The sequence below is a fragment of the Mus pahari genome, chromosome 16 (genome assembly GCF_900095145.1).
Source record: "Mus pahari chromosome 16, PAHARI_EIJ_v1.1, whole genome shotgun sequence".
NCBI lineage: Eukaryota > Metazoa > Chordata > Mammalia > Rodentia > Muridae > Mus > Mus pahari.
The window spans coordinates 18396035-18410149 of NC_034605.1; the positions used below are offsets into that span (position 1 = coordinate 18396035).

The 14115-nt window shown below is 43.3% G+C and overlaps 1 protein-coding gene across 2 annotated transcripts; it reads left to right on the forward strand.

Moving 5' to 3' along the window:
- Positions 1-1925: 1925 nt before the first annotated feature.
- Positions 1926-10169, forward strand: C16H7orf25 (chromosome 16 C7orf25 homolog). 2 transcript variants are annotated; one of them, XM_021215570.1, is made up of 2 exons: positions 1926-1965; positions 8271-10169. In XM_021215570.1, the coding sequence occupies exon 2, from the start codon at positions 8538-8540 to the stop codon at positions 9801-9803; it is 1266 nt and encodes a 421-aa protein (XP_021071229.1). In that variant the 5' UTR covers positions 1926-1965; positions 8271-8537; the 3' UTR covers positions 9804-10169. The 2 variants fall into 2 exon arrangements, with proteins under 2 accessions (XP_021071229.1, XP_021071228.1); XM_021215569.1 differs by having other exon boundaries at positions 1939-2045.
- The last annotated feature ends 3946 nt before the right edge of the window (positions 10170-14115 follow it).

Genomic DNA, 14115 nt, shown 5'->3' on the forward strand with positions numbered 1-14115 from the left:
TTATCATACATAGGAGTTACTGACTCTTGGTACTTAAGCTCACCCACTTTCCAGTCAGTGTTGACAAGCTTTTCAATTCCCCAGCCCTAACCTTTGCCTCCATGTAAAGAAGAGTAAAAACTGATACTCAGTGGGAGGGGTTGGTACTTTTCTAGGATTAGAATTTTAAGTTCCTGGCAACAAGTCCAATGGCCCCTTTATTAGTTACAGTTTGTGTCTGTGACAAAATACTTTCCTCTCTGTGGCCTTTGGGATTGTCTTTTGTTTCACAATGATTTTATTTGCCTTTTGATGAGTTTTTACTTCACAAATTTGCATGCCATCCTCTTGTAGGGGCCATGCTAATGTTCTCTGGATCACTTGGGCTTTAGTTTAAAATGTGCTGCCAAAGGAAGGGCATTTGATAAGTTTCTTAGTGGTTATTAGACTGAACACCCAAGTAGGTCCTTATTAAATTTTTTTTTGTATATTTTTTAGTATATTAACATTTTCCTTTGACTTTTCTTGATTATGGACCTAAAATTTCTGTTAACGGAATATCTGATTCTTGCTCTTTTGCTGTTTTTTAATCCCTTACTGTACTTTCTAGTCCACTGATGTTTAGACTATGAGATGCTGGGCTTTACTTGGAAGAGCTTTTTCCTATTTGTACCTTCAGCCCTTAAATGAAGAAAAGCTTATTTGAAGGCCAAAGTAATCAGGTAGCTGAAGGTTGCAGTTGCAAGGTACTTAAGAAAACGTGCTGGTGTCCGTACCTTCTCCTCCAAATCCAAACAGGAGAAGGCTTGGAAGTGTTGAGTTTGTGAATGAGTCTGGTACCTACCTGCCTTCTTGTAGATTGTGAATCTCAGATTTCTTTGGAGGTTTTTACTTATTTACTGTTTGAAGGGAAAAGGTGTAGGGGGTGGGAGGTGGGAACATTGGAGGAGCAAGGAGGCTAGGGGCAACATTTTAGTCAGGAAAACTTCCCACTTCCTAATGGTGCCTATATTTTGTTGGGCTTCTTTCTGTCTTGGAACCTGTTTACCTACATCACCATAAACTTATTTCTGGGGAAGGATGAGGAATGGGCTGCCTGTCCTGGATGGGAGAGAGGACTCTGGTATGTTATTAATGAAGTCTTTTTAAAGAATGGTTTTAATTCTGCACCCCGTCTAGACACCTGAAGTTCCAAAGCCCTTCTGGAAATTTGTGCATGATAAACCCTGGCAGGAGTTTTAGACTTTGCTGGAGGTATTTACAGGGGTTGTTTGGGTTTAAATAATTTGTGCCTCAGGGGCAAAATACATCTATCTACCCTTTAGTTTAGAACTAAATAAATTCGTGTGTAATGTATTTGGAATAGCGCTGGCTACAGCGCTACTTTTTAATATATTTAAAGCACCGAATGAGATATTGCTCCTGTCTTAAGATTTTGGTAGTGTATCTGTTCTGAGTTACTTCGATCCTTAAAGCAGTACTTGGGACAAGAAGCAGGATACCAGAAAAAAATTGAAATCTAACATTTAAAATTAGTTTTGCTTTCTCAAACTTTTTTTCCCTCCTGGATAACTTTGAACACTGGGCTAAATATCCACAGCCCCCGAAGCTATGCAGTTCTCTGCCCTGTTCGGAAGGACAGCGTATTTAAAGGTCCCTTCTATGTAAAGGCCAGGATGATGCAACTAAAAATGCTTCCGAGTGGCGTTTGGAACCTGATGGCTCTCGATTTATATTTTGCTAAAAATATCCAAATCTGAAACCCAAATAAGTTTTAGCATTCAGGACTCAGTGAGATTGAGACCCAACCCTTGACCCGCCCCTGCTGGCTGGGAGCTCAGGTTTCCGTCGCTTTGGTAGCAGAAGCCCGGTGCCCTCAACAAATATGGTCGCTGCGGTGCCGCCTGGGACTCAAGCTCACCGGGCCGGAACCACGTAATGCCGGAGGCGGGACTCGGCAGGCGGAGTGCCTCTCAGCAGAACAAGGTGAGGACTGACTGGTGAGCTGTCCCTGCATACTGCCTCTGTGTTCCCTCGCCATGTGTGCGTGGGGTCTGGCGCTGCTGGTGAGGATCCGGGGACCGAGGGAGTGAGTGGGGAATAGAGGGAGGTGGAGAGGGAGGGCATGGGCCGGGTATCCGGGCAGGAAGGGTCAGTTCTGCGTCTTCTCTACTCTGGCCTCTAAGCACTAGGCCAGCTGGAGCCTGTTTGATCCGGACTTGTTGGATCAGGCCCAGCTGTGAAGGTGGACGTACCAGGATGGGAACCATACTCACGCAGAAGCACCTTCACCCCAGGCTCTCTCATCTTGTCATAGTCCAACAGCCAGGCTGGCCACCTGGTGTGGTGTTCTGGGTCCTTCCAGCTTTTCCTTCAGAATGGGAACAGGAGGCCAGTTGGTTATCCCCTTTGTTCTATTGAAACATTGCTAAGTTGACATCACATGCAGAAATCAGACAGTCTTGATTGCTTGACATCTAAACCCTGTGGAAATCAAGAACCTTAAAAGACTATCCGGGCGTGGCAGTGCACACCTTTAATCCCAGTATTTGGGAGGCAGAGGAAGGTGGATTTCTGTGAGCTCAAGGCCAGCCTGATGTACATATTAAGGTCCAGGACAACCAGGGTTATGTGGAGAAACACTGTCTCAAAACACAAACAACAACCTCCCCACCCCACCCCCACACCCCCCAAAACCCAACAAGCCCCAAGAAAACAAAAATCATCTATTGAAGGAGTAAGGAGAGAGATCCTAGTATGGATAGTTTAGGAGAGCCTCTTGTTTGGACAGTTTGTGGATTTTTAATATTAAGCAGTTGTTTTTACATTTAAAACATCAGTTCTTTGAGAATTTCATATCATGTGTTTGGTTCATATTCAGCGTGGATGATCCAAGCAATCGCATACTCCACCCCTCCTTCAAGACTGCTTTGTACTACCCAAATGGTCTTCCACTGAAGAGTGGGAGACATCATGGAGGCTACACTGCTAGAGAAAACTCTCCCTCTCCCAGCAGCTCAGCATTGTCAGCAGTTGCCTGGGGGATTGATTCCAGGCGCAGTCCCTCTTTCCATGCTGGCTTGGACTTGCACGGGTTTGGTGCACGCTATGTCCAGGAGAGGTTTCACTGCAGCTTTCCCTCTTTTCCTTTCTCAGTGACCCCTGAGCCTTGTGAGAGTAACATATGAGTGTTACATATGTCCCTTTTAGGAATAAGTTATATGTAGTCTTTTAGTCTCTGCACCTTGGCCAGTTGTGAGTTAATAACTGTGTTAATAACTACTGCAATAGAAGCCTCTTAGATGAGGGTTGAAAAATACATTCATCTATGGGTATAATAAGTCACTTTACACTATCTATCTAGCAGCATAAAGTGGTAAGTTTTCCCCTAGGGCTTATGACTTCCCTAGCATAGGTTCATAGCCTAATAATGATGCCAAGTATGGGTTTCATCCTGTGGAGTGGCACTTAAATCCAAATGTTATATATATATATATATATATATATATATATATATATATATATATATATATATATGTGGTAGATGTGTAGTCAGTATGGGGGAAGGGGATGGATGCCTCTGTGGGCCCATACTGAGGTCCCCCTGAGGGGCCAGCCACAAGACCACAGTATAGTATAGAATAGTTTATTCAGGGATTGGGGAGGGGAGTTGAGAGAGTAGTAGAGACAGAGAAAGGCAGAGAGAGAGAGAGAGAGAGAGAGAGAGAGAGAGAGAGAGAGAGAAAGAAGAAGAAGAAGAAGAAGAAGAAGAAGGAGAAGAGAGGAAGGGAAGCGGATGAGAGGAGAAGAGAGGGGAGGAGGAGAAGAGAGGAGAGGAGAGGATGGCCATGAGCACATGGCGAGAGGTGGGAGGGGAATGGGGAGAGAGAGGGACTAGATGACAGAGGGAGAGCAAGAAGGCAAGAGCAAGAGAGAGTGGAGGGGTCCAGCAGCCCCTTTTATAGTGAGTCAGGCATACCTGGCCATTGCCAAGTAACTATGGGGCAGAGCTTAGACAAAATGCTAACACCCACCATAAAGTGGCTGGTTATTCCCGTAATATTTGTGCTGCTGTTGTACTGATGGGCATGTCTTGCCAGGCCAGTCATAATGGTAATTGCAAGGCTTCATAGCTAGATACTGTTGAAGATGGCTTTTCTCCTGTTAGCCTGCATAACACTTTGCAGAACTATGAAAATTACCCAGTGAAGACGAAGCCTCTGGGTCTGAACGAGCTCTGTCTCTCCATGTCCTATGACTCCAATTGGTGTTTTTAGCAATAGGATCTTAGCCATCAAGTTCTACATGCATTGTCAATACCACGTTCTGTTTGGGTATCTATGAAGCCTCCCTGGACAGCAACTCCAAAAGATAATCCATTTCTGACACTGGGATTTGTTAGCCTCATATCTAGTAGAGACATTGTTTTCCTCTGTTGTAAGGTAGTTCCATCTTTGTTCTTGGTGTGTGTGTGTGTGTGTGTGTGTGTGTGTGTGTGTGTACGTGTGTTGAGAGGTCCTTCGTGTTATTTTTCCTTCCTACATTTCCTCCTCTACCAGACAGTTCACTCTCACCCCAGTTAACCATTCCTGTTCCATTTTCCATTTAACTTTCCACCAGTGTGTTTTCCTTCCTCCCTTAAAAGCCCCTCTCTGTGGCCCCTTAGTAATGTTCTGATCTCTGTGGATATGTTTTCAGTTCTTTATACATTCTAGACTCTAACCTTCTGTCAGGTGTAGAGATGGTAACTGTTCTCCTTATGCTGTGGGCTGCCTCTTTACTCAAGTAATGGTATTTTTTTTTTGCTGTGTAGAAACTCTTTATTTTCAGGTTTCACTTGTTAATTGCTGTTCTTAACCTCTGCACTATAAAGGTCTTGTTCAGAAAGTTCTTTCCTGCCAGTAACTTCCAGTGACTTGTAGTATGTTTTATCCTATTTTCACCTATATCAGGTCTTAGGTTGAGGTCCTTGATCCACTTGGAGTTGAGTTATATGTAAGGTGAGAAATGAGGATCCGGTTTCTTTCTCCTACGTTAACTGTTCAGTTTGACCAGCACCATTTCTTGAAGCTGCTTTATTTTCCCCAGTGTGTATTGTTGACTTCTTTATCAAAAATCAAATGGTTTGAGGAGTTCATATATGGGTCTTTATTTTCCATTGATCAATGAGCCTTTTGTTGTTGTTTATTTTATTTTGTTTTAGATAATACTATGTTGTCATTATTACTATGGGTCTTGTCCTAGTTAGGGTTTTACTTCTGTGAACGGACACCATGACCAAGACAACTCTTATGAGGACAACATTTAATTGTGGCCAGTTTACAGGTCCATAGGTTCAGTCCATTATCATCCAGGCAGGAGCATGGCAGCATCCAGGCAGGCACAGTGCAAGAGGAGTTCAGAGTTCTACATCTTCATCTGAAGGCTGCTAGCAAAATACTGACTTTGAGGCAGCAAGAATGAGAATCTTATAACCCACACCCACAGTGACACACCTACTCCAACAGGGCCACACCTAATAATGCCATTCCCTGGGCCAAGCATATACAAACCATCACATTCCACTCCCTGGCCCCCATAGGCTTGTCCAAACATAAGAGTCTATGGGGTCCATACCTAAAATAACATAATGCAAAGATACATTTAATCCAACTTCAAAAGTTCTCAAAGTCTATACCAGTCTCAACAGTGTTAAAAGTCCAAAGTTCAAAGTCTTTTCTGAGATGCATCCACTCACTTAACTGTAATCCCCAATGCAAGACAGGAAAAAGCTGGGCAAACTGCAAACTCTGCATCTCCATGGCTGATGTCAAAGCAGTCTTCAGATCTCCAACTCCGTTACCTTTGTTGACTGTAACAAACTTCTTTCTCCTGGGCTGGTTCTACTCCTTGTTAGTAGCTTTCCACAGCAGATACCCATGGCTCTGGCGTCTTGAAGTCTATGGTTGACATTTCTGAGACTTCCTATGTCAATGCAGTTAATCTGCGTGTCTTCACCTTAGTCTCAGGCAGATTCTTCAGACAAGGGCAAAAAGTAGCCAGGTTCTTCACCAGTACCACAAAAACAGTCTCTAGGCCACATATCGACATTCTCCACTGAAACCTCTTGGGCCAGGTCTGCACAATTCAAATCACTCTCAGTAACAAAGTCTTCCATATTCCTACTAGGATAGCCCATTAAGCCCCATTTAAAGCATTTCGCTGCTGCTGCTTTCCAAATCCAAGGTCCCCAAATCTACATTCTTCCAAACAAAAGCATGGTCAGGCCTATCATAGCAATACCCCAGTCCCTGATAGCAACTTCTGTCCTAGTTAGGGTTTGACTGCTGTGAACAGACACCATGACCAAGGCAAATCTTATGAGGACAGCATTTAGTTGCCGACTTACAGATTCAGAGGTTCAGTACATTATCATCAAGGCAGGAACATGGCAGCATCCAGACAGTCATAGTGCAAGAGGAGCTAAGAGTTCTACATCTTCATCTGAAGGCTGCTAGCAAAATACTGGCTTTCAGGCAGCTAGAATGAGAGTCTTATAACCCACACCCACAGTGACACACCTACTCCAACAGGGCCACACCTTCTAATAATGCCATTCCCTGGGCCAAGCATATACAAACCATCACAGGTCTGTAGAGTAACTTATTGAAATCTGAGATGGTATCTTCAGTCATTCTTTGTTGTTTAGGATTGTTTTGAAATCCTGGGCTTTTTGCAGTTCATATGAAATTTAAGATTGTTTTATCAAGTTCTGTAAAGAATTGTTTTAGCCAGCTGATGGGGAGTATGTTCAATATAAGTAGTTTGCCGTTGGTAGGATAGTCACTTTCACAGTATTAGTCCCACCAGCCCTTGATGGTCTTTCCAGCTTCTGGTATCTTCAATATCTTTTTTCATTGCTGATTTTATTTGTTTATTTAATTAAAAGTATTTTTCATACAGTATATTTTCATCATAGTCTTTACCCCTTGAAGATATGCCTTCCCTTCACTCCCACCTAACTTCATGGTCTCTCAAAATAACAAAAACAAAGCACACAGAAAACATGGCGTGTGTTTTGTGTTGGTCAGGTCTTCCTGAGCTTGCCTTGGAGTTTGATATACAAAGTGTCACTCCATTGAAGAGAACAGATATTCCCTCTCCCAGCAGGGAGGAATTGCAAGTAGCTTCTTGCTAAGCCTTCTCCATGCAGGGCTTTTTTTTCTTCTCTTCTTCTTCTTCTTCTTCTTCTTCTTCTTCTTCTTCTTCTTCTTCTTCTTCTTCTTCTTCTTCTTCTTCTTCTTCTTCTTCTTCTTCTCTCCCNTTCTTCTTCTTCTTCTTCTTCTTCTTCTTCTTCTCTCCCCTCCCCTCCCCTCCTCTCCTCTTCTCTTCTCTTCTCTTTTCTTTTCCCTGGTTTGATTTTATGTAGGTCTTGTGCATATTGTCGCAGTCTCTGTACTGATAGGGGATAGGATTAGAGATACAGTGAACCTCCTCTAAGAGGTACTCAGTACTTTTCCTCAGGCAGAAAGTGCTGGTGGAATTGGTGGTGTGAGTCTTGGATCCCTCCCCCAAGAGAGGCCCAGAACACAGGGATTCATGATCCTAGATGAGTCTCAGGAGTAGTTATAGTTATTAGTTTGGGTCAAATGCCCCTCCCTAGAGAGAGGTGGTCATGTTTTGGGGATGGGTATAGTTAGAGGCATGAGTCTGGTGTCTTCTGCCTAGAGGAGAGACCAGGTGTGTAAACCAGAGATTTGTAGAGCTGGCTAGGGTGAACAGGGTTGAGCTGGTGGGAGAAATCTAGGATATCCAGGAAGGAATGGAGGCGAGGGCTTTTAGGGGGAATGGATGGGGTTAGGGGCAGGAGTTGCTGGCTCCCTACATGAAAGAGGAATATGGGACAAGGTGCTGGAAGGCAGACAGGACACTTGCTCCTTAGGCAAGTTGCAGGAATGGCTGGAGTTGTTGGCATGGGTCCTTGGGTAGTGGGTTTGATGGTACATCTGATGTCTGCATGCAGAAGAGACCAGATTTAGGCAATAGCGTGAGTGGAGTTGGCTGGAGTGGGTGGAATTGAGTTGGGGATGGGGCAGTCTAGGCTCCTGGGGCCAAGGACTTTTGGCAGGGATGGATGTTGGGGTTCCCCAGTTGAAGGGGTGTATGGGCAGCTATTTTAAAACTTTAATCTTGATGTTTGGAATCTTAAAAATTTCAGTAGTTAAATAGTAAGACTAATTATTGATAGAGATACAAGACACATTGCCAAACTCCTGTTTTGTTTCGGTTTGTTTTTTTTTTTCCCAACATAGGACATGGTGTGGATTCTACAGTTTACAGAAGTGAAGGTCTAAGCAAGTGTGGGAATCCAGCACACTTCAGGAGGAGCTCAAACATACAGCTTTGTTTAGCTGTTAGAAGGAAGGAGGCTCTCCCCAAACCCCACTCACTGAAGCCCAGGGTCATAGCCTCGATCTTCACAAAACCTTGTTGCTAGATTGGACTTTCTAACCATCCTAATAGTGGCAGCCATTGAAGTTTGCCTCGTTTCTTTTAATCTAAGGAATAATGCTGTCAGCATGTCTGCATACTCCATGCTCTCTGACAGAATTGTCATGGCCAAGGAACTGATCAAAAGAGCAGAGTCACTTTCCCGGTCCCGAAAAGGTGGCATAGAAGGTGGCGCAAAGCTGTGCAGCAAACTGAAGGCAGAACTCAAATTCTTACAGAAAATAGAGGCCGGGAAGGTAGCTATTAAAGAATCTCATTTACAGAGTACTAATCTAACACACCTGAAAGCCATCGTGGAATCGGCAGAGAACCTGGAAGAGGTTGTCAGCGTTCTCCGCGTCTTCGGCTACACAGACACCTTGGGAGAAAAGCAGACTCTAGTGGTGGACGTCGTAGCAAATGGAGGTCATACTTGGGTCAAAGCCATTGGTCGAAAGGCTGAAGCGCTACATAACATCTGGCTGGGCAGGGGCCAGTACGGTGACAAAAGCATCATTGAGCAGGCTGAAGACTTCCTCCAGGCCAGTCGACAGCAACCGGTGCAGTACAGCAACCCTCACATTGTCTTTGCATTTTACAACAGTGTCTCCAGCCCCATGGCAGACAAGCTGAAAGATATGGGCATATCTGTAAGAGGAGACATTGTAGCCGTCAACTCTCTGTTAAATCACCCCGAAGAGTTCCAGCCGAGCGAGAGCGAGTCAGATGATGAGGGCCAAGAACTTCTGCAGGTGACAAGGGTCGACCGAGACAATGTACTGGCGCGCGTTGCCTTTCCAACAGAGATCAAGGTCGATGTGTGCAAAAGAGTCAATCTGGACATTACTACTTTAATCACATACGTATCTGCCATGAGTTACGGAGGCTGCCACTTTGTCTTCAAAGAAAAAGTGCTCACGGAGCAAGCAGAGCAAGAGAGGAAGGAGCGGGTTTTACCTCAGCTGGAGGCGTTTATGAAGGACAAGGAGTTGTTTGCCTGTGAATCTGCTGTCAAGGATTTTCAGTCTATTCTAGATACCTTAGGGGGACCGGGAGAGAGAGAGAGGGCCACTGTGCTAATTAAACGGATCAGTGTGGTGCCAGACCAGCCTTCTGAGCGTGCCTTGAGACTAGTGGCAAGTTCAAAAATTAATAGCCGTTCCTTAACAATTTTTGGGACAGGAGACACCCTGAAAGCCATCACAATGACTGCCAATAGTGGTTTTGTCAGAGCTGCCAACAATCAGGGTGTTAAATTCAGTGTGTTCATTCATCAGCCTAGAGCACTTACTGAGAGTAAAGAGGCCTTAGCAGAGCCCTTACCGAAAGACCACACCAATGCTAGTGCGCACTAATGCTATCCTTTAAGTGTCGTCATGGAAATACATTATTTATACTAGAGGCTGGCCTTCCCATATATATTGGGAGAAAAAAGTTTATAGTAAATATAACATTTAGAACCGTTTATGTAGAAGTTCTTTGTGTTTCATCTATTTAAGGTCTATAAATTAGAAAAAACCCCAAGGTACAGTCTAATTTATCCCTGCATTACATCACAGACTACATTGTAGCAGGTAAGAACAGAAGTACATTTGCATAAGGCTTTTAGCTATCTTGTGATGTATTTGCCTCAGTAGGGCTGCAGCCTCCACTACAGGTAATCACATTTCATGGAATATGGCTACATGATTCTTGGATTCATTAAATATCTGGAGAAAATTCTGAGGCCTGTTTTTCATTGTGTTATATTTGTCAGTCAATTAAAGGTGGGAGATATTCGTTATTCCAGACCCTAAAGTCACTGCTTGTTATTAGTGGAAAGAAAGTCCTAAAACAAATTAAAACTAAAACTAATGCTATTAATTTTAGAAATTAAACTAAAGCTAAAATTCTTACAGAAAATAGAGAAAAATTTTAAATCTCAAAATTATAAAAACAATTGCTTTGTGTCAGACAGAGTCTGGGTGGGTATGTTTACAGAGTTTAGAATTCATATGGAATGAAAGGGAACTTTGAACTGTTGACTCTCATTTATTTATCAATATACTACTTGTCTTAGCTGGGATTACAGTTGCAGCAAGTTGGAAAGGAAAAGAGGATCTCTTTGTCTTGCATATCCTGAGTCACAGTTGATTGAGGGAAGCCAAGGCAGGAACTCACATTGGGTGGAACCCAGAAGCAGGAGTTGATGCAGAAGCCATGGGAGGGGGTGCAGCTTCCTGGCTTGTTCTTTCTGGCTTGCTCAGCCTGCTTTCTTATAGACTCTAGGACCACCAGCCCAGCGATGGCACGACTCCAGTGGACTGAGTCCTTCCCCATCAGCTACCACTGAAGAGCTCCACAGGTGCTGTAGCCCAGTCCTTTGGAGGCATTCTCTCCACTGAGGTTCCCTTCTCTCAGGTGACGTTAGGTTGGGTCAAGTGGACATAAAGCTAGCCAGCACAGCACTGTAAAGAAGAAACACTGTTCCTAAGCTCAGCCTAGAGCTCTGAAGGTAAACATTAATCTGAACAAGTTGAAAATGTAGTTCTTTAAAACTCAGATCTTACATTTAAGCCCCAAACAACCCATTATTACAAGTATTTGAATTATTTAAAAACTACCTGTCTTATTCTGTTAGCCGCTAGCAAGTGATAGTTAATTGCATCACTCATGAAATGGTGATGGAGATAGTGAATGAGAGCTGCATGCAATTAAAGGTAAGTTCTGCGACTACAGCGTACTCCATGCTTTATCATTTACAAGAAAACAAATTCACAAAGTGAGTATATATTTTCCTAAAAACTGGGAATTTTGAGAGTAGTGTTGTCTTTCCTAAGGAGTTAGTTTTGGGATTTGAGTATTAGCAGCCTGAAACTGTGCCAGCATTGCTTAAGTTACAAAAAGGGAAACTTAGTTTCAAGCAACAACTTTGAGATGAAGTTTGGTTGTCAGGGTCTAGGAACACAAAAATGAATGCAAAATTAAATGTAGAGTGGCGCTTCTCTGGGAAGAGGTTACTAAACATATTTCCCACAGGAAGAGCTGAATTAGGCTTCAAGTTTAATGTGGGGAAGTATTTTCTAGTTGTAGAAATGAAATTTACAAATATGAGCAGCTATTTAAGGCAGTGGTTCTCAACCTTTGCGTTGTGACTTCTTTGAGGTGGGGGTGGGGATTGAACCACCCTTTCACAGGGGTTGCCTAAGAAGATTAGAAACACAGATTGGTAAAAGTGGCAAAATCATACTTAATGAAGTAGCAATGAAAATGTTATGGTTGGGGGTCACCGCAGCATGAACTGTAATAAGGGATTGTAGCATTAGGAGGATTGAGAATTACTGATTAAGGGTGTTAAAATAGTGCCATTTAGTACCAAACATAATTAGAATATTTTGCTACGAAACAGCAGGTAATTATGAGGAACACTTAGTCCCAATGGAGGTAAAAATCAAAATATAATGTATTAAATTATACTCAAAATGCGTTGAGTACATAGTAAGGGAGTAATTCTTGACCTGGGGTCAGAGGTCAGAAGGGATGATTGATGCTTTTCACAGGTGAAACCTTATAAAGTGTGTAAGTGAAAAAAAGTGTGGTCAGAGAGGGTGAATATGTGGGCCTGGTAGCAAACCAGGCCAGAGAAATGGAAGGTTTTTTTCTTTTTTTAAAGATTTATTTATTTATTATATGTAAGTATACTGTAGCTATCTTCAGACACTCGAGAAGAGGGCATCAGATCTCGTTATGGATGGTTATGAGCCACCATGTGGTTGCTGGGATTTGAACTCTGGACCTTCAGAAGAGCAGTCAGTGCTCTTACTCACTGAGCCATCTCTCCAGCCCCGAAATGGAAGTTTTTTAACGGTAGTCAAGATAGCCTTAAGATCATATCAGATCTCTTTTAAGAAAGCAATAGCTGTGGTTTGAAGAAATATATTTTAAGGAAGATGTGGCAATAACTGACCAGAGTGAGAATATTGGGACATAAAGATGCATGCTGTGTTAATAGCATCACTGATGTGGTATTAATATTGTTTAGTATTTATTGAGGGTCTGCCATCTGCTACCTGGCACAGAGGAGGGCTAGGATATGAAAAAGGCTTGTTTTCAAGAAGGGAGCTTGGTGTTGCTGTCTTCTGGGAACCAGTTCCTAGGAACTTTGCATCCTTGGCAACCAGAAAGTTACCAGCCATGGCCTTCTGAAGAAACTGCTGTCCGAAGTGGCTATATCTGTGGCCCTACCAAACACCACTGTCTCCGGGCATCCACAATTACAGTTTTAACAATAAATGCAAGAAGTAGATGTGGTCCTTTAGTGAGGCACTAGATCTTGGAATGTAACAAATTGCTCTCTCTGGATCTGTTCTCCGCAGCCTACCCCGTACACCAAAGGCTCACTGAGGTTTAAGTTAGCTGGAGAGATCAATTCAAAGGTAAAAAAAAAATGATGGAAATTGCAAGAGGAATGTCCAGTTAAATAGCAGTTAAAAACTGTCACGTCATGTTAGAAAGTAAAGCAAATGTCTAAAACATTGTGAAGGTGAAGATAAAAAGAACCCACAGTTGTACTGGGCAAGGTGGCAGTGTTGCCGAGATTCTGGAATAAGCACTCAGTGAGCATGGAAAGAAATGGCAGTGGAAAATTGAAGCCACAATAGCTCCTGAACGGCTTGGATGCTGGATCCAGGTTGTATTCTCATTTTATACTCTAAATCAGTGGTTCTCAACCTTCCTAATGCTGTCACCCTTTAATACATTTTCTTGTGTTGTGGTGACCCCCAACCATAAAATTGTCTTCATTACTACTTCATAACTGTAATTTATGTGATTTAACTGTTATGAATTGTAATATAAATGTCTGACATGCAGGATATCAGATATAAACTATTGTGGATAGCCCTGGTACAGTTTGTATTTTGATGCTAATTCTGCTTCCCCAAGAGGGGCTGCCTAGGGCTAGGAGTGAATCACTACTCACCTTCCTTCACTTTCTGTGAACCTTCCCCTAATGAATGAAGATTTCTAGGAACCTATCACTGGTCGAGGAGTAGGCGGGACTTACAGGTCAGAGAGGGGAAGAGGAGAGGCAAAAAAAAGAAAAAAAAAAAAAAAGTGTCTTGCTTTTGGACAGGAAAAGCTCGGAGGACAATATGTAGCTAACAAGAGCCCCGCCCCCAGCCCCCCCCCCCCCGAATTCAATGGCAGATCCACCAGAATGCTCCACAGGAGTTACACTTAGAATGATTTGTAAGTTAGGGTGCTAGTTGCTGAGCCCAGTGATTGAGTTACCTGTTCTGAACTGAGTTTGTGTTGTGTTTTCCTTCACATGGCGCCTCAACTGGGTCCCAGAGAGAAAGGGACTGCGGCAAAGCATGGGTTCGCACCCCAAAAGTCCGTGGGAATTTGGAAGCATGGGGCTGGCGTGGTAGCAACCCGCCAGTGGGAACTTAGCAAGCTGGGTGGAGAGATTTCAGAGCTCCGGGTCAGAGAGTCTCCACAAGAACAGGCCAGTGCCTTGCCTGCGTTAGCGTGGATTTGTCCAACCTTCAAAGGAGTCATGACCCACAAGTTGAGAATTGCTGCTCAAAAAGCACAAGGCACAGCGGCAGTCAGCAGGTTGTGAAGAACAGTGACGCATTGTTTCCGCTGTTTTTCTAGGTCATTCTGTTGAAGCTAACAAGTAAA